The 21,831-nt window shown below is 29.9% G+C and overlaps 1 protein-coding gene across 2 annotated transcripts; it reads right to left on the bottom strand.

Annotated features, from left to right (window-relative positions):
- Positions 1-15,472: 15,472 nt before the first annotated feature.
- Positions 15,473-20,408, bottom strand: LOC100166040 (casein kinase I-like). 2 transcript variants are annotated; one of them, XM_001942509.5, is made up of 6 exons: positions 20,191-20,408; positions 19,963-20,067; positions 19,028-19,197; positions 16,848-17,100; positions 15,908-16,075; positions 15,473-15,816 (listed from the first exon to the last, which is right to left on the bottom strand). In XM_001942509.5, the coding sequence occupies exons 1-6, from the start codon at positions 20,297-20,299 to the stop codon at positions 15,668-15,670; spliced, it is 954 nt and encodes a 317-aa protein (XP_001942544.2). In that variant the 5' UTR covers positions 20,300-20,408; the 3' UTR covers positions 15,473-15,667. The 2 variants fall into 2 exon arrangements, with proteins under 2 accessions (XP_001942544.2, XP_029341552.1); XM_029485692.1 differs by lacking the exons at positions 19,963-20,067; positions 20,191-20,408 and adding an exon at positions 19,644-19,749.
- Between the last annotated feature and the right edge of the window lie 1,423 nt (positions 20,409-21,831).

Genomic DNA, 21,831 nt, shown 5'->3' with positions numbered 1-21,831 from the left:
AATATACATTATATAGGTACAAATTGAACAAGTATCCGGATAGACTTTGGAGTTAGTGATTGTGTGAGTAGTGTACTCGTATAACATACAAAGGTTAACAATAAGCTATCTACAGGTCATTCGCTTCGTCTGTGAGTGCTGACCAAATAATGAAAAAAAATGTACGATGAACCGTCTGTTAATAATAAATTATTGTAATTAAAAAAACATAATAACTGTAACTTGCATTTGAATGTTTAATACACACAAAATATTTTACAATATAAATCATATTATTAACAATAAAAAAAAACCCTTCAGACGTTAAATCTTAATGTTTTTTTTTGTATCCGAGATCTATCAACTGCTTATTGAAAGTGACGATGATTACAGTGGTCATCAAAACTCTAAACTCTGAAAAAAATTTAAAACATATACATGTTAATAATGATCAATATAATTATTATTAATATGCACGAATGCACGATGGAGGAAGTCGATGCGATCGAACGTATATAAAATCTTTTTATAAACAGGTAAATTCACCGGATAGGTATACGGACCATCATTTTCAGTATCTAAATCAAAATTCTAATAGGTAGTTTCTGAGCTATTAAAATATTCATACTAAGGATAAAAATCATGAAATATGGTTTAACAAAAATATAAACTTTAATATGTAATTTTAGATGTAGGTAGTATCTGTTATACTTCAATCATTTTTACAAATTATTTATATTGGTAGATCATTAGTGATTACTAACATTTTCAGATCATCTAAGCAGGGGTGGACTGGCTATTTTTGGCCCAGGGTGCAAAATTAATTAGAGGCCTGTGATTTTTTTTCAAACCTACCAAAATTAGGAAAGAGCCCTTAGTTTTATAAGTCAATATAAAAAAAAAAATTAAGAATAACATGTTGTTTATTTGTAGAGATGATGAAATATGGTATTTTATTTTTGTTTTGTATAATACCGTATTATACCAATATTATACCGTATACCGACTGTGGTAATCGGGGGCCCGCATCATAAATACAAATGTGGGCCCGGGGTGCTACTTGGTGTTAGCACCCTTGGCCAGTCCGCCCCTGCTGATCTAAGCCCCCAAATCTACTTTACATAAGGCATAAAAATATCACAGCTATTTTCAATATTGTTTCTGATCGAGTTTCAATTAGAATTTTAATAACAACATAATATATTGCTGGATTATTTCAATATCAACAGATTATGGTGCTCAAATTATCATTCGATTAAATTTGGCAACATTGGAAAAAAATAAAATAACGAGCGTTCTCAATCGTGTTACCAAAAATCCCGTTCTCAATTGTATTTTATCGTATGGTTTTGCGTAAAAGGGTGAGGGGGACAAATTTTTTATGGATGTTACAAATGGGTAAAAATTGGGTACAAAACAATGAGATATATTAGGGAGAGGGGGTTGACGTTTAACGGGTGCCAAGACGACGCACCTTATATTGGCCTACATAATTATTGTAAAAATTGTACGAGTATAACGAAGAAAAATTAGTAATATTAAATATATTTTATATTTGTAGTTTAATATTATAATTACTATTTGTTTTTCATTATTATTATTAGCTTTTAGTATGATAACTGTTATAGCTCGACAATAATAGGTATAATTATAGTAGTTTTTGGCCTATTATAATTATATAATATTGTGTTAATTTGTACAGATTGTGGATAAAGGAAAAATATCGCCATTTTTTGGATGGATCACGTTTTTTAGATTTCTTCTTCTTCCCCCAATATTGAAGCCGGTATTTTCTGGTATAGTTATACTTATAAACTATAGTTGGTAGGTATCTACTTGGATAGTTTTTAAGTTGGAAATTCCTAATGCTTTTCCTAATATTCAAGAAAAACTTACAAGAAACCGTGGGAAAACTATAATATTTACATAACACCAGTTTTAATAATATTAATTTGGTTTTTGTTGTGTTCAAAAAATAATAACTGTAAAAATTTGATATTTTCATTAAATATTTTAATTAGCACTGTATAGTTGTGTAATATTATGTAATATTTCTACTTTCTTTATTAATAAATACATAAAATGGTCAAAAACTAATCAATAAAAAAAAATGCAGATTATCAGAACGAAATTTATAATTATAACTCTTAATTAATATCAAAATATTATAATTAAATAAATTCAGAGCCATCAAAGCATTATTGATGTTCATATATTGAAACACATAAGACAATCAGACTAAGAAGATATCATGCAAATAAATTATTGTATAATAAATAAAAAAAACCCGTCAAAAACAAATCAATAAAAAGTAACGATTATAGTACCTCGCATCCGGCATTAAAGAAAAAAAAACAAATAAAAAGATCATTAATAAATTTTTCATTAACAAGGTAATAAAATATAAATAAATTATTACACTATTCAGACCATCTCACGGCAGATTTCGAAAGAAATAATGATATGAATAGTTACCACGTCATGACGTAATCGTCTACAATAACAAGGTTATGATAACAACTGCATATTCTAGACTAATCACATTATAGCCAGCATCCAGTTTTAAATACAAAACTTAATATAATATTAACACACAATTATCAATAGAAATAATAAGTAAACTGACCAAGCATCGAAAGTCAACAATATCAACTAAATTTTACTGATAACTACTTTATACATCACATCTCTCGCCATACAAAAATACATAGGTACCTACACTAATTCAATTACCATTCAACCGAATCTACGTCTACCAATGGGTCGAAAAATAAGCACACGAGAAGAAGCCCAGTCGAAAGAACAAAAAATCACAAATGACAAATACATACAACACTTAAGGGAACTAGTCGAGTGTTCGAATGCATTGTTTTCAATTGAAGAGCGTTCGAACCAATCTGTTATAATATGTTCGAATAGTATTATGTAGGAATGTAAATGTTTGAATTGAATGTTTGAACAAATCTGTTCGAATGGTCTTGTGTAGATGTGTTCGAATAGTATTATGTACGAATGTTAAATTTTCCTATTTGAACATAAGTACGAGTATTCGAATATCGTATTCCCAGATATAATGCACCTAATAATTTATTGATAGGTATACTTTTATGATCACGTGATAAACCAGTATAATAAACCGTTTAATAAATATAGAAATGTGTAGTCATCGTTCCAATGACCCCAACGATATCGGGTTACATTTTATTCGTATCGGAACATTTGTGCATTGAACATTGTACCTTGTACCTAAAAATGCGGTGCATTTGATAGCGGCACTAATATTGGCATCCGTTAATCAGTGTGCGAGGAACAGTGTATTAAGATGTGTACCTAATAGTGTTTGTTAGTCGACGGTCGAAATGTCTTGTGTTATTAAATGTGTTGCGGCAATACACAATAAAGTTGTGTGGAATGTCAATAATTATGAGTTTATGTTAAATAAACAAAATACGCGTAAGCCAGATAACACCGAAGTATATTATTGGATATGTTCCAAAAAATTTGGCGTTACTTTTAGAACTATTGTTGTAAACAATGAACACATAAAAAATAACTCTTGTGTATTAAAAGAGCACTCTCCAATCAAAACTGAATGTAAAAAAATTAAAGAAAATTTCAAAAAAGCCGCAGAAGAACACAAAGATCCACATACAATATAGCAAGAACAAATATCCAGTACGCCTTTAATTATTTCATCTCAACTAAAAATATGTCATAACAACTAATTAAAAGTCAAAGGAAAGGAAAATAAACAGAACCGTGCTCTTTGAAAGATTTAAACTTACCACCAGAGTTGAGAAAAACATTACCTGGACAAGAATTGTATATTTAAGATATAGGTAGTGACAATAACACAGATAACATTATTATATTATTTATCATCGAAAACTTACGATATTTAAGTGAGTCTCAATTTTGGTTGGCTGATGGAACTTTCAAGTCTTGCCCTGGACTTTTTAAACAAATTTATACGATACTTGAAAATACTAAAAAAGGAAATAGGACTAATTGTGTACCTTTAGTTTCTAGTTTATTGGTCAAGGAAACAGAAAATGCGTACAGAACAATGTTTTTAGAATTAAATAATTTTGCTTTAGAACACGATATACATTTAACAAGAAATTATAATTTAGAAATTATAACAGACTTTAAAAAAACAGCTATTAATGCGATAAACCATGTATTTCCATCCACTTTTCACTCGGCTTGTTTGTTTTATTTCTCACAAAATATATACCGACATATTAAAAAAAAAGGTTTGGCAACGAAATTCATCGAAGATTTGAATTTCAATCTACTTTGTCGCCATCTCCCAGTAAATTGGTTAACAGTATCCTTAACCATAGACAACATGGATTTAGCATAAAACATGTAATCTATCACTTCAAAATTTCATCATGGATTCTTTTAAGCAAAATTGTCAAGTGTATGTAAGTCGAATGTTGCAAGTACATAATTCTACATATAAGTAGTACCTAGTTTTTTTCTGTGGCCAAGTAAATAATTATTCTAAATTTATAATGTGCACCAATTTCATACTTAAATACTAGAACATGTTGATTTACTTATCTAAAATATAACAGCTATATATTATTCATTTATAAAACCAAATTTTAAAGAAATAATATAATTTTTACATGTAACGAATCGACATTTCTTCAACCCATACCCAAAAATGTGATGGCAGAGCTGACCTTAAGTTAAATTAAAGAAATAATTGAAAAGTTGTATGGCCTCCTACTCTATCAATTCGATAATGTTGTTGTTCATTATTTTTGTATTGTAAGTGGATTACCTAAAATATTTATATATTGGTAGAATATAACTATATCTTTGTTTTCAGAGATTATCGTAAATGGCCGTTCAAAATAGTGCGGACAATGTCAACACCATTCCACAAACAATGCACAGTATACCTTTGATGTATTAAGTAACTTAATATATGTTTTTTTCAGAAAAAGTGTATCTTATCATTTGGATTCTGTTGAAGTTTAAATTCACAACAGAAAAATCCATGAGTATTATACATATGAATGTGTAATATATTTCCGTAATAAACTAATATAGTCGTGTAGCCGATTATGGGCGCGCCTGACTTATTTATATATCGACAAGCCACTTAACGCGATTGCACTGAGTACCTCAATACTCACAAACTATTTGCCAGGGTCTTGAGTATTTGAATTTAAAAACTTGTGTATACCTAAATCAGAAAATGGCAGGAACTTGTGAAAGTGTTTCATCGAGTAGAATTAAAATTAAACTTGTTATTAATAATAATTACATACTGACAAAAAATAAAAATAGAGGTACTTTGTTCTATTGGCGTTGCGAAAGACGAAATTCTTTATGTTGTCGTGCATTCGATTCTACCTTTTTAATTAATGGACATCATTATTTAAGATATATGATAGAGCATAACCATACCTCCGATGCTTCTAGAAAATATATTTTAGAGATCATTGAGAAATTGAAGCAAAAAGCTCGTGAAACAAGTTATACGCCAGCACAAATAACAAAAGTGGAAATAAAGACTCTTCCAAGATAATTTTTTCACTCATTGCCCAGTAATCAAGCATTGCGCCAAATAATATTTCGAGAACGTAAAAACTTGAAGAAAAATAATGACATATTATAACGGAGAACATCGGTCAAATAAAATTCAACTGTAAATTAGTTATTTGTTTTATTTTACATGAGTAATTTTGTATTTTTAGTTTATGGAGCTATTTATTTTTTACGCATATTTTTAAATTTTGCATTATGTAGCTATATATTATAATGAATAATGAATTAATACAAAATATAATAAATATCAATACCTAGTACATATTATGTTATTTAGAATAAAATATATCGGGCTTCTAATTATTATCCGTTTCAACTACTCAGTATTATTGTTTAAAAATAAAAATATATATACATTATACCTACGTCTCATAAGTTGTAAACTGTAGTAATAATACGTCTATTCTAATTTATAAGACCTTCACATTTTGAAGTGAACAACATTTCCACGACGCCAATTTATACTTAAAAAATATTAATAATATATTAGGTTTGTTCTATAATATTATATGTAAGGTGCTCACAGTTCTCACACAACAGCCTCATCAACAGGTTAAGTGCATGATGCACCCATAAAAATGACGTCAACATTTAGATTTTATAGAAATATTGACTTTAGTAATTTCTCAATAATTGTTGTATTATTTTTTTTTATCTAGAGTTTTTTTTATACATTTTACTATATATATTAATAAATCTTGCATGATAATTATCAATATAATGTAGTATTGTTATTTACTAGACATATAGTTTGCATCTATTATACTGTTCGTGCCAAGTTATTAGCGCATCGCGGTGTGCAATTACGCAAGGCGACGACCTGCTCCTATCAGCTCCCTCTTCATCCATACATCTCTCATCCCGTTAATTGCAAATTATTATAATTGTTATATTGATTTAATCTCTTTGTGTTGTTTTAATGTGAGTTATCGGTCAGCCCGTTTCCTCATACACGTATAACATTATCTTTTTTTTGTCAACTGTTGTTTACATTCAGCGGCCCAACGCCCTTATTATTATTATTATTATTATTTTTATTATTATTGTTTTTTGATATCCTTATTATTGCTCACATGTATATTGTATATTGTCTTCCCGCTATTGAAGCGTACACATATATTTATTAAGTCGCATTGTGCGCATCCGGTTTTACGGTGATTATTACAATTGTCAATTATTATATATTTTATCAAGTCGCATTGTGCTATCAGTCAACAATAAACTTGCCAATCAACAAATCGTGAGTAATTATTATTGTATATTCACAATATATTAGCCTTCCCCGTCACCGTCAAGAGAGTGTCGAAGCGTAAGTCCGCCAGAAACGAACGTTGTGTGAGAGGCCGCCCATGGCGTCCAGATCATCGTCGGTCCAGCTCCAATCAGGTCGGTGTCGACAGTTAGTTCCCGCGTAAGTCCACCAGCTACGAACGTTGTGTGAGAGGCCACCCAGGCCGTCCAGGTCACCGTCGGTCCGGGTCCCGTCCAACCACGTCAAGACTTCAGTAGTTTAAAGATAATTTTAAGCACTGTCCCTGTTTTTTGTGTGCTCTGTGGTCATTGCACCAGACAGAACCGACCACAGAGACCCCCTCCCCATAATTAGCTTGCACCATCCTAATTCCTTTGGTAGGGATCTCCCGTCCTGATCGTTGTCGTCGTGCGTAGAATTGCCTACCTTGAACACTTTCAGGCGAGGGCACCCATAGTTGCCTACCCACCCAAAAAGTCGGCGCTAGTGGTGGCATTGGCCCAAAACCGGCATATTCAGTTCTCGGGCGTCCCCCCGAGTGGTCCTTCGGGTTGCCCCTACTCAGGGCGAATAAAATAAAAATACATTCATATTTTGATCACGTCATCTCGCCTGTCAAACCAAACTTTTCACAATGTTTTTAAATTCTGACATATTTGTTTCAAGTTATTATACTTAATATTTTTTTTAAAAAGCATACCTGTAATTCAATAAATTTTAATATACCATGCATCATGTACATGATTCATATTTTAACTGCATCTATTTATTTATTTTTAGTACCTATGCTGCAGTTATCTCAATTAAGATGTATAACCAGTGATATCTAGATAATATTACAAATTAGACGAGAAAAAATATAAGACAGGCTTTTGCTATTAGTATTATATGTACCAGTTATAAAAACATTGTTTAATAAAAAAAACTATTTATTTATGTAGTGTAAGAGTGGTATCGACTAAGATCACTTATTATAGAACAACTATAATAATAGATGAAGTGCGAAAGAACTATGGTGGAAATCTCTTCCAAGCTTTTTAAATCTAGTAAACTTTACCGACGGTTAAACACTCTTGGGTTAATTTTATTGGTTTTACCTGAAGGAAGGTTTTTTTAAATTATGTCAACAAATTATTGACTATACAAATCAAAAAAAAAACACCTTAAGCTTTTTTAAAATCTGTACCAATGTTTATATTATTATAAATGATTTACAAGTACCCTTCAGGTAATACTTAAAAGGACCCAGATGAGTTAAGAGGTAATTTGAATCAGGATAGTTTAAAATCGCCAAGTCCGAAATCCAAAGTTCAGAAATGTTTTTACGCCACCCCGCACATCGTTACGAGGGCGTTCCACTATCCCACCAAAATCACAATTTCCGACGTTCGTAGATCCACTAATGACACAGGAATACCGCAAGCAATAACTCATCACTTATTTCTCATCTGCTATTATGAGGAACCTGCTTGAACTAAATGCGTTCATGTCTTATGTATACAAATACATTTTTTTTGAATATCTGGCTACAAAACAATTTTCAATTTGTTGAGATTATGATGAATTTCATAATAAATTGAACACTCTGAACTTTAAATCCCAATTCCCAATACAATAAATTAATTCTTGTATATTTATATTCATTCAACGTTAGACTGGACTTTGGATAGAGAAAAATGGAAAGGCTTACTAGTGGCAGGGCAGGTCCTTAATTAACCGTCAAGCTGTTAAAGCAAAAGAAGAAGAAGATATTAATTTTTAATAGTTTTCAACTGCTATTATATATACTTATGAGAAACTTTGTATTAATTTTTCTAGCTTTTTGACCCTACTAATAATAAACGACATTTATAGAAAAAAAACTATAAAAGTTAAAAATTGAAAAAGTCTAGAAATAACTCAAAACCAGTCAAAATATTTTGAAAATGTTGTCATGATGTATAGAAAATGATAATAAAAAATGTTAATCTCTATTTCAGTATCGTGTTGTCATCCACCAACGACTTTTTGTCTTCACGATCACAAAACTTGCACACGCTACTAGTAAATCATCTTCACTCGATGACATTATTATGAATAATAATAAAAAAAACCTAATATTTTGAACAAATTTATGAACTACTTATTAACTCAGTAGTCGAATGAATACTAAATATAATTCCGAACCGAAGGCTAGCGAATGTTGGCGAACGCTGGAGAACGAATTTGAACGAATAGGTGCTTGAACGGTGCGGCCCAATCTCTACACGAATTCGTTCAGTATCATTCGTATGTATTCGTTCGCGTTCGTGGTCTAATATGAACGCACCTTAACACACGCTCGATATATAGTATTTTAGGCGTGATTTTTTACCAAACATTCCAATCGATCTATTGAAGCAATAAGAATAATTCTTATCGCTTCAAATTCAAATCTGTTTTCAGAATTATTCTGAAGACAGATTTGAATTTGTCGTCAAGTTTACTTGAAATCTACTCTCCTACATGTTGGATATTATCCCCAAAATTCCTAAAAATGTCATATTAAAAAAGAGTATTTAAAAAATATTGTCGTATTTTAATTTTTGGAGAAGTTAAAATCAAAAAATCAAAAATGTGAGATTGACGATCTTCTTCTTAAAAAAAACAATATATTAGTTTATAATTATAATAATATAATGGACATTCACTAACCACTGTGTAACGGGAAGCACGAGGCCGTAGCTTGGTGGTTTCTCAGACCCTTAGCCATGTATAGCAAGTTCGACTCCCTCCGCGCCTCGATGACGACAACCGTATTCCGTGCTGAGGGGTGCACTGGGTGCCCGATCGCCAGGCAGTGGCCCAAAGCATACCGTTTTTACGGGTATTTCGTGAGTTTCGCGAGAAGCGTCGGCGGCGCAAGGCAACAATCCTGGTCGAGTACTTCCTTTCTGACTAAGACGGTACTTCCACAAACCTCCTCGGGGCCATCCACATAAGTACCAGGCACGCGACAGTCACGCCGGCCCAGGGACAACCAAGGACGTGCCTGATTGTCGGGCGTGCGGGCCATAGTTAATCAGAGTACCGTTTTCATATTAGGGCTCTCTCTGATTCCCGAGGAACAATATTTTGGATTTCGTAATCCAGGTACTCACAATTACCTAGTTCCTGCTAGCGCAAGTATCGGGGTAGGCTTTTACGTCTGTCCTCGATACTGCCTTTGAGTTGATCGGTACGGTTTTTACGAGTGGATTGCCGTTCCCGCACCGGGTTGTTCCCGGGTTTTATGGTGGCTGGTAGTAGATGGCTGGTCAGGCGTTGCTACTAGCACCTGGTCCCCCACATCTCTGATACAAGCTCTCGATCGAGTTTTGAGTGATAATGAACCGGCGTGTGGCTGGATGTCCGTGGGTGAGTTCTTTGTGGTACCTGCACGCGGTTGCTTTGTCCAACCCTTCCGTCTCATTACATATCAAATTAATAGATAATAATGTATGACGTTTATAATCGAGTGTGTACGTGTTATTATAACTTTTGTATAAATATTAAAAAAGCGAGTCTGCAGACTACGAAAATATTCTGTGCAAAAGGATACTTTAATAAAATAAATTAACTATTATATTAAATAAATGTGAATGTCGTGTAAATAAAGTTAATATTTATAAACCAATAAAAAGGTTTCTTATTATTTGAGAATATTTATTCTATAATTAATTAAGTACCTAACTATAATATCAATCAAGAAGTCGTCACAAGGATCAAAAAGGTAATATATCGATATTTAAAATAATTTAGTAGTTAGTGATTGTATTGATGACACATAACTGTTTACGGTTATTTCTTGTCACCATACCCAATCATTACATATGGTTCTAGTGTTCGACCAATAAATGTATTGCCGAAACAGCTAGACAGTTTATTGTTTTACATCCAGGTAAAAATTAAATTATTTAAAATACACTATAAAATGTATTTGAAAGTTTACGTAATTGTGGTACTATTAAAAATAAGTTGCTTAAAATTAACTGTATTCAATTAGTTATTATTTTAATTATTATAATTTAAAGTGTTAATGCATTAACTAAACTTTAGAGGAAAGTATTTATTAGTTAATAAACTAGCGAACCAAAGTTGATTATTTGACAATCAATATTTTCAGAAAAATATATCTTTACCACAATTCATTAAAAAATATAGTCGTTACCATTTAAAAAAATTAAGTTGATATTGCTGTTGGTACGATTGCGTGCTTAAATATTTTGAAAATGCTATAAAAAAAATGTCATGTTAAAAATAAAGAACGTCTTTTTTTCGAAATTCCATATCACCGATCCATAATCGTTCAAAAACCCTGCATACGCAAACATAAAATACACCCATGACGGATTGGGTCGGCGGGACACCAGGAGTTTTCTGGTCCTCCTGTAGTGTACTTTTTTTTTTTTTTAGATTAACAGATTTTAATTATAAATTTAAACCATGTGTAGACTGTATTTTTATCATATTTCACTATCTTATCTTGTCTATCTCCTAACAACTTGTTTAATATTAACACTAATAGTTTACCAGAAATAGAATTAAATGAACTCTGTAAAAAACTTGCAATATTTGATGAACATTTCAACGCCAATTCATTAAAAAAAAAAGTTAGAAACAAGTGCAAGTCGGACTCGAACATGAAGGGCTCGGTAGCAGCAAGTAACATAAATAGTCGTTTAGTTCGACCGGCACGAACTTTGGCTCCACCACAAGGTTCAGCAGATGTCTTACCTAATATTATAATAATATTACTAACTCGGAAAAGCGCCATCGGGAACCTGCACGCCGCACGCTCCGCACGCTCATCACCCGGTACCGATCAAGCCACGCCCCGCGCGAATCATAATTTTATTACCATTTACTTATTTACTTATTTATTTATTAAAAAAAACTGCTTACTAGATCTCGTTCAAACCAATTTTCTAAGTACGGGGAACCCCCAAAATGTATTTATTTTTTCTATTTTTGTGTGAAAATCTTAATGCGGTTCACAGAATACATCTACTTACCAAGTTTCAACAGTATAGTTCTTATAGTTTCGGAGAAAAGTGGCTGTGACATCCGGACGGACAGACAGACGGACAAACCGAATCTATAATGGTTCCGTTTTTTGCTACGGAACCCTAATGAACTATTCAATTTTACAAAAAATTGGGACAGTCTTAAGAAAATATTACCAGAATTTTACTTTGTAAACAAAAATTATGGATCAAGTGATGAAGTTGAAAAATGTGACGTCCAAAATTCAATATAAATAAATAAGTTGTAGATTTTGCATGCATTTTACTGTGTGCTGTCTTGATATTTTAGTTAGCTACAATATGTATAGCAGTGCTTATAGTAATCTAGGATTAGCATACAAATATCTTTTAACACTGCCATCAAATCAGGTACATATTATATATTTTATAAATTATTTAACCTACTTATGGTTAAAAATGTTTCTTAAACAAATTCATAGAAATGCTGTAGTGTTGATAATTGGTCAATAATAATCCACTTTAACGTTAAAGATATTAACAAAATATTGTTTCTGTTGATCCCAAATTGTGTATGTTGTATATAGGTTTAATTTTTTACTATACAAAAAATGTACAGGATGCATCTTAATATGTCTTTGTACGCGGGTTTTTTTTTAACAATTTTGAACCGATGGAATTTCGTTAAAACAAAAGTAGACTCGTTTCTTTCATTTTAACAGGCAATTTTTTTTATAAGATCTTTAAACACGCAGATGTACCAACAATAAAATCGACTTTATTTTTGTCAAATGGTAACCACTATATTTTTTGATTGATTCTGGTAAAGCTTTTTTCCTGAACATTTTGATAGTCAAATGATCAATTTTGGTTCGCTTGGTTACTAACTATGGTCCTCTAAAGCTTAGTATAATATGCATCAATACTTTTAACTGAAATACCTAATTTACAAGAGCTAAATAATTTTTTTCTTATAACTACCTTTTTATATACTTAAATAGTTAAATCGGTAATCTAAAATGCTCAAAAAAAAAAAAAATTTTGGCAAATATAGTTCATTATTCATACTAATTTTTCGTGATATAAAATTGAAAATACAATTTCATTATATAATTATAAATAATAATTTACCTACTATACCTATACCTAACTATTTGTATTGAATATACCTAATGGCTAATGCCTAAACGCTGAAAGTCTAATACAGTAATATCTATGAAATATTTTGTTTTTAGGAATATGGCATTAGCTCCATTGAATCAAGTACTACTCACGCTACGCTTTTATGCTCTGGGGACTATGCTTATATCAGTGGCAGATACGTTTGGTGTAAGTGTATCTTCCGCAAGCAGAACCATAAAAAATGTTTCGTATGCTATTGCGGGATTGATAAGTTCATTTTTAAAAATTCCTGTAGAAGATATTGCTGAAATAAAAATGAAAATGTTCAAGATTGCCCAATTTCCATTAGTATTCGGTGCAATTGGTTGCACACATGTGAGAATTCAATCACCAGGAGGTGAATTTTCGGAAACATTTAGAAATCGGAAAGGGTAAAAAAAATAATTAGAAGTCAAATATATAGGTAGGTATAGGTACGGACTGAGACTATAAATTGGTCCCAAAGCATTCGGGAAAAACTGGCATAGTTAAAACAATTTTATAATAAATGAAAAAAAGCGTGTAAGTGGAAGTCGCTATGCTGTACAGTAGCCACCTAGGTTACACGTGACTCGTAACTGTAATGCATGGTGTCAAATTTAAATTCAATTATATAATATCATTATATAATATTTATTCACGAAAAACGATTTTGAGCAGAGACGGTTTGTCAGCTGAGGATATTTTAACTTATATTTATATTTTTATAACTTATTATTAATACGGTAGCCAATTAAATTGAATTATTTTTAATTTTTTGGTATCATATTGATAACTGTATATAATAATATACTTTAAAAGTTTCAAATATCCACGAATAATATTTTTTAAATATAACAAAAAAACAAAAATCGTTCTTCTTCGTTTAAATATCTAATTTCGTCCAAATTTGAAAACTTAAAATAATTCTAAATATTTTGAAAATATTATCAAGTATAGTAATTCATAAAATAAACATGATATAAAGTGTCTATGGTTATTCATTTTTGAATTAAAACAGAATAAAAATTTAATTTGACACTTATAGACATTATTTTTTTTTTATAAATGTAGATAGCCTTATAAGGAATCTTATATGACATTTCAAAATCTCAGATTTAAAAAGAAGAATTTCTAAAAGTTTCTAACTAGAAATTAATTTGCACATTGTCGTGATTTTTACGCCTTTTGTCAAAATTCAAACTTTAAATTCAAAAATTTGTGACTGGATTTTTATTATTTTTCAAAGATCATTGAAACAATATATTAAGACCCTCGTATTACATTTTCAAGCTTTTTTACCCAACAAATATAATTTTATTGACATTCATCGAAAAAAAAAACTAAAAAATTTGAAACCGAAAACGTCCGTTTAAACAGTTTAAAATGTATCATGTATAGGAAATGTTAATAAAAACAACCAGTGAACATTTCAAGTATCTACGGTCAATTGTTTTAGAGTTACACCAAAATCAATTTTGTCAAAAACCGATTTATCGTAAAAATTTCCGGTTATCCTTAAATTTTTTTTTTTGTTTTTCTTGGCGCTTTTGTACACTTTTGGGAATATTTTGACCTCCCCAATACACCAACTAGATTCCTTTTCCCATCGAAGAAGATCCTGAAGTTGAAAATCGAATCATTATTTCGACTACTTATCGTGTACAGTCACAAATAAAAAAATTTAAAAAAAAGCACACTTCATTTAAAAAAAACACAGGAGTCGCTCAGAATCTAAAATGTTGTAATTTTCAAAATAACAATTACAAAATTAAAAATAGTACCTATAGATCTTAGGCCATATACATTTTAAACCTATATATTATATTAAGGAACTTTATATAGGTATATCAGTATATGATATAATTTTTAAATAGATTGGCTCTTTTTGAGCTATTTTTAAACATTTTATAACCTACCTAGTAATAAAAATAAATGATAAAACATAACATTTCCTTAAAAATTGAGACTTATCTCTGCTCAGAATCTTTTTAAGTAACTATGTAATATTGCATCATTAATGATTTGTCATTGAATTCAAATAATTAACCACATATAACAGTGACTTTTTGAATGAAAAAAAGCCTATGTCCTGTACTATAACGTTGGACTGACTTCTCCAATTTTTAGTTTAAAATTTATTTAACAATTTAATATGAATTTATTATTATTATAACCATTTTACCTATTGATTCCTGTAAAATATACAATATAAAAAGGAGAATTTCGAAATTGGATTAGGATGTTAAATGGATTTAACTTTTCGATATTTGAATTAAAAATAGTATATTAATATATTGTTTTTTAGAGTGATAAGTTGATTTGCAAGGAAAGCTAGTTTAACTATTTGTGTCCACAGTCTCTACTCTTTACATACTTTTATATTACACACACAGCTATACCTAAATACTAGAATACAAAATAATCATATTTTAACTAACAATTTCAACACAGATGTGATCATTTAGTACCCATATATAAGTATAATATTGCATGATAAAATAAATAATTTGCGATTTGTGTATTACTAAATTATTATTTATTTTACAATAATGTCCAATAACTATGCTTACATATTTCTCATTGAATGCGCAAGCTCTGGTGAATTCTGATTTTAAATTCATGGACATTGTTGCTAGATGACCTAGCAACCCGTTCATTTTATATTTAGTAAATATACCAGGCACCTCGTTTAGATACATTGTCACTATATTATTATGTGACTGTGTATAGTTATTATATTATGCTATAATACAGTCGACCAATCGAATAAATTGTCATCAGGAAATTTTTCTCGTTTGTAAACGGTTTGAAAAAGATTTATCAACTCATCGTAGTCGGGAGTTTCGAAGAAATCCAATTTTCTTACGTAGTCAAAATATTTGGCAAACTCTTCTAAATAAAAAAAAAAATTATCAGTCCTCAAGGCATTATAAAATACCAATATGAGAATATGAGATAATTGTTAAACTGTATTATGTCCTACCCGGTAAATCAGCACAAAGAGTTTTAGTTGTGATTTTTTTTTTGAGATCTCCGCACTTTTTCATATCAACATTTTCTCCCTCAATATATTTCATCCAAGGTAACGTGCCGTTGACCAAGTACAGTAGAACGTATCCAAAAGATTCCAAATCGTCTCTGCGACCTTGTTCTGCACACGGTTTAAGCGTAGACACGTTATTGGTATATACTTTATTATATTATATTGGAAAGGTTATAATAGTAGCACTGATTAAAAATGCAGTGTGAATATATCTTAATGCATTTTTTTTTTAAATTAATCAATTTACCTCCATTGTACCATTATTTATTACGCAGATAAACAATTGAGAAATACATTTGTACAAGTAATGGGTTGAAATGCGTATCATTTAAAATATTTATAATTTGCCGTTCCAGTGGCCAGATTAAAATTTTTTTAGTAAAATCTTAAGAGAATATTACAGTTTTTAACATCCATAGGAAGCATATTATATATTTTCATGAGTAAGAAATTGGATTTGTGTTATTATATTAATATTATGGCTATAATATAATATGTATTATACACGCAACACACATACCTACACTTCACCAGTGTTTGGATTAGATAAGTATTTTTTAAATGGCTTTAAATTTTGGTATATTTTAGGCACTAGGAACATAATAATAATAATGATATAAATAAAAATAATTAAATTATTTATAAACCATAAACTTTGTTTGAAAATCTGTTTAAATATTAAAAAAATTAGTACAATTTTGCGATTTTTATCAATAAAAAATGTATCTAGATGAATTTATTTAGAATAGTAAAAAAATTATCTGAGATGGACGTTTAGATACCTTGGAACTATTTATCTAGATAAGATAAAAGATAAACAAATAATTATCTAGATATTCATCTAGATAAGTCCGAACACTGCACTTCACATCTATCTTACCTATACTTAAATTACTGTTAGCGCTCATGAATTGATAGGTTCCAAATATGCCGACTTCTATGTTGTATGGTATGTGATTTTTGGTGACCCTGTCAATGTACGCTTTGGCCATTCCAAAGTCGATCAAGTATATTATGTCCTCCTTCGATTCTTTGAACGGCAATGTCTGCCTAGGTGGTCCGATTAATATGTTTTCTGGTTTTAGGTCTCTGTGAATCAGTTTGCAGTGGTGGACGTATTCGATTCTGGATATCTGTGAAACGATGACAGATTTTCAAATTTTTAATATAATACCTATTATATTGATTGTACCTACGATCATATATTTTGTTAAACGCAGTTGCGGGGTGACGCCCGTGGTCGAAAAATCATCCCCACCGGACACTTTATATTATATAGGTAGGTACATAATGATTCAACAAGCATTACCCTGTCTTTTTTCTTTAATAATGCAAACTTTTGTTTTTCATTTGATAACCCCCACTTTAGGGGGTGAGGACTAAGCATGCTTGCATGGGAATATAAAATATATATATGCATAAGCGGGCGCAGAATTTCTGGCAGGGCATTCATACATAAATACATAAACACACACACACACATATTACGTATATATAATATTCATATTCACACCTAAGTTACAAAAACTAATTTGGATGGGGTAACCTCATTTAACTACATTTACCGTGGTAAAAAATTATTTTATGATTGACTATCAATTATAATATTGAATATTGAGGGGGGCCGGGGGGAGTTCGCAGAGTAATCAAGTGCCTACCATGACTACCCCGTGCGCACGCTTATGTATATAATATGCACTCTGTATATATTTAATACTATTCTGTATTTATACAATATATTCTTCGTATTGGTATCTAAAATTCATTAGAAAAAAAAATTGGCGACCGTCAAAAATATTATATACATTTTTGTACGCGGAATTCAATTGATTTGAGTGCATAATATTATGTCCGTATAGGTGTCGACGTAGATGCATAATGAATATAACTGCAGATACATCGTAATAAGAGACCTTCTTTTTAGCCATCAGCTCAGTTAAAGGTATATCATATAAAAAAATGAGCATTATTAGTCCGTATAATAATCAGTTAATTGATCTACACGCGCAGAAATTATATTAAATTGCTACCAAATTACATCGTACATTTTCTTTTAAAATGTACATGTATAATAAACTTATAATATAATATATAATTTATTATATTATAATATACCTATTAATTACAGTATTACCTATACATATCGCTGAATTTTTCGGCTTATATTTTATTTTATTATGTTCAACTATATACACTAAGTGATACATTTAACGTATGATACTCATTATTTCAGGCATCGCTAACATTTTTGGAAATATTTTTTTTACATAATTTTATGTCATTACTCATTACAAACAACATATATATTTATGGTAAAAAATTTACTAAAATATTTAAATTGTTTAAGTTTTTACTTTTATGAATGATAATATAGGTACATTATAATTTCATATTACGCAATGAGCCGAATATTATTCGGCGTATTTTGGTCTAAAAAATATCTAATTTTGGACAAGTAGCTTATTCGTTATGAATAACTTATAAGTATTTAAAGTTTTTATAATTGTTTTGTGGGGTACCCCAGTACCACTCCACTCCGCTCATCTAAACTTTAAATAGCGATAATAGTAATAAGTACTAATAACTCATAAACTACTCGTCCAAAATTCGATCTTTGTTCATCAAAGTACTAATACAAATATTATTGAAATATAATAATATTGAATTAAAAATTCATGTTGTCATTAAAAAATAGTATAAGTACATATTATTTTTACAACTTTTTTTAATGACTTCGAATTACGTAAAAATAATTTTTCCAAAAACGTTTTTAAATAATGATTGCCTTGCGTTAAATTGATCCCCCGATATTGTTCAGCGCATACAGTAATGATGAACGTCAATCGGTAGATAGGTATATAATTGATATTGCAGGACAATCGCCAATCAACGACCGCGGTGGTTAGCATAATATGTCGTTGCAGATAATTGTAGGCGCTCATAAATGATCCGATGCGATGCATTTAAATTATAACAATGTAATATAAATATAATATAATGTTTATGGCGTATATAAATCCCATCGTCCATTGATTTATATATTATATAGTTGGTACCCACCATTTGAATAGCGATCATCAGGACGGTTTTTAATGACAATTTGTTCCCGCAAAGCGTTAAAAGGTCGTTCAACGATGGACCCAAAAACTCCATAGCCATGGCCGCATATTTCACTCCTATATTTCCATAATAATAGATTTTGAGTAAGCCTTCAATAGTACAATCGTTTACTGAAACCAAGCCATAATAATGACTAATGTTATACTTAAAAAAATAAAACATTAGGTTACTTACATTAATAATTAGAAAAAATTGTTAAGCAATACATATGTACTAGCTAAATTACCCGGCTTTGCCCGAGTGTAAAATATTTGCGTATCACCATACACATCCCTATACCCGTCTATAATATCTTGCCAAAAAATATCTTTTCCTACTTTTCTGGAGGATTTTTCTAAAATTTTCTTTCTTACAAACCTTGTTCAGATAATTACGAAAACAACAAAAAAATAATCCGAAAAATTGGTCGCGTTGTTTCTGAGATTAGGCGTTTCAAAGTATATAAGTATATAACTATTTTCACGTCCATATGATTCAATATATACTTATTATATAGAAGGTATACAATATTATTTAGATTATGGTTATAAGTGTAAAATTTTAAACACGTACCTACACAAAATTAAAAAATATTCAAATTCGATTTTCCATGAACGTATACAATCCAATTTTTGCTCTCGTGACAGCGTACAATTATTAAATGCCAAATAAAACATGTTTTTGAAAATAACTGAAATAAATTATTTTTTTTTTTTATTATTTGGTTAAATGTTTCGTCTAAATTGCTGCCTATATCGAACCCCTTAAAAAATGCTACCATTTGAGCTTCTACTATTATTTATTATTGTGAAATTCGATATATTGCGATACTTATAAGTTATAATATTGACTATTAAGTTTGCAATATAACAATATGAAATAATATAAAAATGTACCATTGGCATTAAGCATATCATAGCATTGTTTCTCTTTAAACAAATACATAGATCGAATGGGTTCAATTTTGATGGCGACCTCTTCAAACGTATACATATTCCTTCCTGTTGTCGGACACACAATAATATAACATTACAATATTATTATTAATTTTAAGTTGCGACGCAATTTTCAGCCAACAAAATCCGCCGACCCAGTCGTGGTTTAGGGATCAATGCATAACTGACCTTTGACGACGGTTCCAAATTTACCACTTCCGATAACATTCTTCATGTTTAACACGAATTTACCACGTAAACCACCGTCAAGTTGCATAACATCATCAATAGTGTCCATTCTTATAATTGCACCGTCGTAGAACTATGATGAACCAATTTGAAGTTTCTTTTATTTTTATTTTAATACAACATACGAATATAATATATTTTTTGCTATACAATTTATTATTACAATTACATTCAATACTATGACAACCGTATACGTTTTAAATAATTATGTAATTTTAACCTATTATAATAGTGTTCATGTATACATGTTTCTAACATATTTTTTTCATTGATATAATTATATACGCATACCTACCTAGATGGCTATTCGGGTAACAAACTATTAGCTAAAAAGTAAATTATACAGAACGTGATCAACGGTATTTAAATATTTAATTTTATGTTTAACTTTTTAGACGATGAAAACAATATTCCTTTGATGACTTAAGTTTTTGTGTTTTCATTTTGTATCAAAACGTTTAACAGATATTCTCAAGCGTCTGCAATAATATATAATATATATATACATATATATACTATATAGGTTATATAGGTATAGCGTAACAATAGTCAATAGTTTAAATTCAAAATACGTTCAGGGTTGCCGATATTGATCGAAATAAATTACAAAGTTTTTAAACTTGTTATACGTAAAAAACAAAACGTTTCAAAATGTGATTCATTGTTTTCTAAACAGAAATAAGTAAATAACTATGCTGGCCTGCTGGCATAAATTTTAAACGTTAAATATTTTATTATGAATTAAATACAATTCGAGCAATGAATAGTACAATATAGTTATGTGTATATAATCAATTATATTGTTATTAGATAGATTATTTGGTATTGCACGTTACTGCGTTAATTAAATTAATCGTAATCTGATTTTTAAGTATTTTTGTTAACAGGTGTTACCTGTATACCTAATACTATAAGATTAAGAGACTTTCAGAATAAAAATTAATCGATTCTATGTATATTAAACTAAAAACGTATAGGTTAGGTTACCTACAGCGACTAAAAAAAGTGTATAGGTAGTACAAATTACTGTGCACACTTGTCTATATTATATTTAAAAATAAGATGGACAAGTGGATACGAACCTAAATTGTCCTAACCTAAAAGGTTTATTATTTTAACGTAAAATGCTCGTAATCTAAATAACACGTTTGTAATTTATAGTTAAATAAAATATAAAAATATTTAATTTTTTAGATTCTGAGTAGAATGATGAATGTATTGATTTTACAATGATGTGTGTGTTTTTTTTTTTAATATTAAAATTCCTTAGTCGCCGTTTTTATTTATAAGCATTTTATAAAGTTCAAATATTGACAAAATATGGAAAAATCACGAAAATTAGCAAACTATTTTGAGTCGAGAGTTCATAAAAAATTTTCTTTTTAAATCTAAGATTTGAAAATGTAATACAATAATCCTTATAAGGCTATCTACATTTATAAAAAAAAAATGTCTACAAGCAAATCAAATTAAATTTTTATGAGTGTTTGATGTTCATATTTTTACAACATTGGATATTCACTCAATTTTTAATGTAGCTGCTTTGTTTTTTATTGTTATTCAAAAACGAACAACTGTAGA

Source organism: Acyrthosiphon pisum, chromosome X (assembly GCF_005508785.2).
Source record: "Acyrthosiphon pisum isolate AL4f chromosome X, pea_aphid_22Mar2018_4r6ur, whole genome shotgun sequence".
Classification (NCBI taxonomy): domain Eukaryota; kingdom Metazoa; phylum Arthropoda; class Insecta; order Hemiptera; family Aphididae; genus Acyrthosiphon; species Acyrthosiphon pisum.
The sequence above is the reverse complement of the archived record's forward strand: the minus strand, read 5'-3'. Positions and strand labels throughout refer to the sequence as shown.

What these genes read in the sequence shown, in the direction of transcription:
- LOC100166040 (XM_001942509.5), bottom strand. Translation starts at nt 20,299, where the DNA reads ATGGACACTATTGATGATGTTATGCAACTTGACGGTGGTTTACGTGGT. An exon ending in TGATGATCGCTATTCAAATG is followed by an intron (nt 17,101 to 19,027) that starts GTGGGTACCAAC and finishes ATCGTTTCACAG; the next exon opens with ATATCCAGAATCGAATACGT. An exon ending in TAACAGTAATTTAAGTATAG is followed by an intron (nt 16,076 to 16,847) that starts GTAAGATAGATG and finishes AACCGTGTGCAG; the next exon opens with AACAAGGTCGCAGAGACGAT.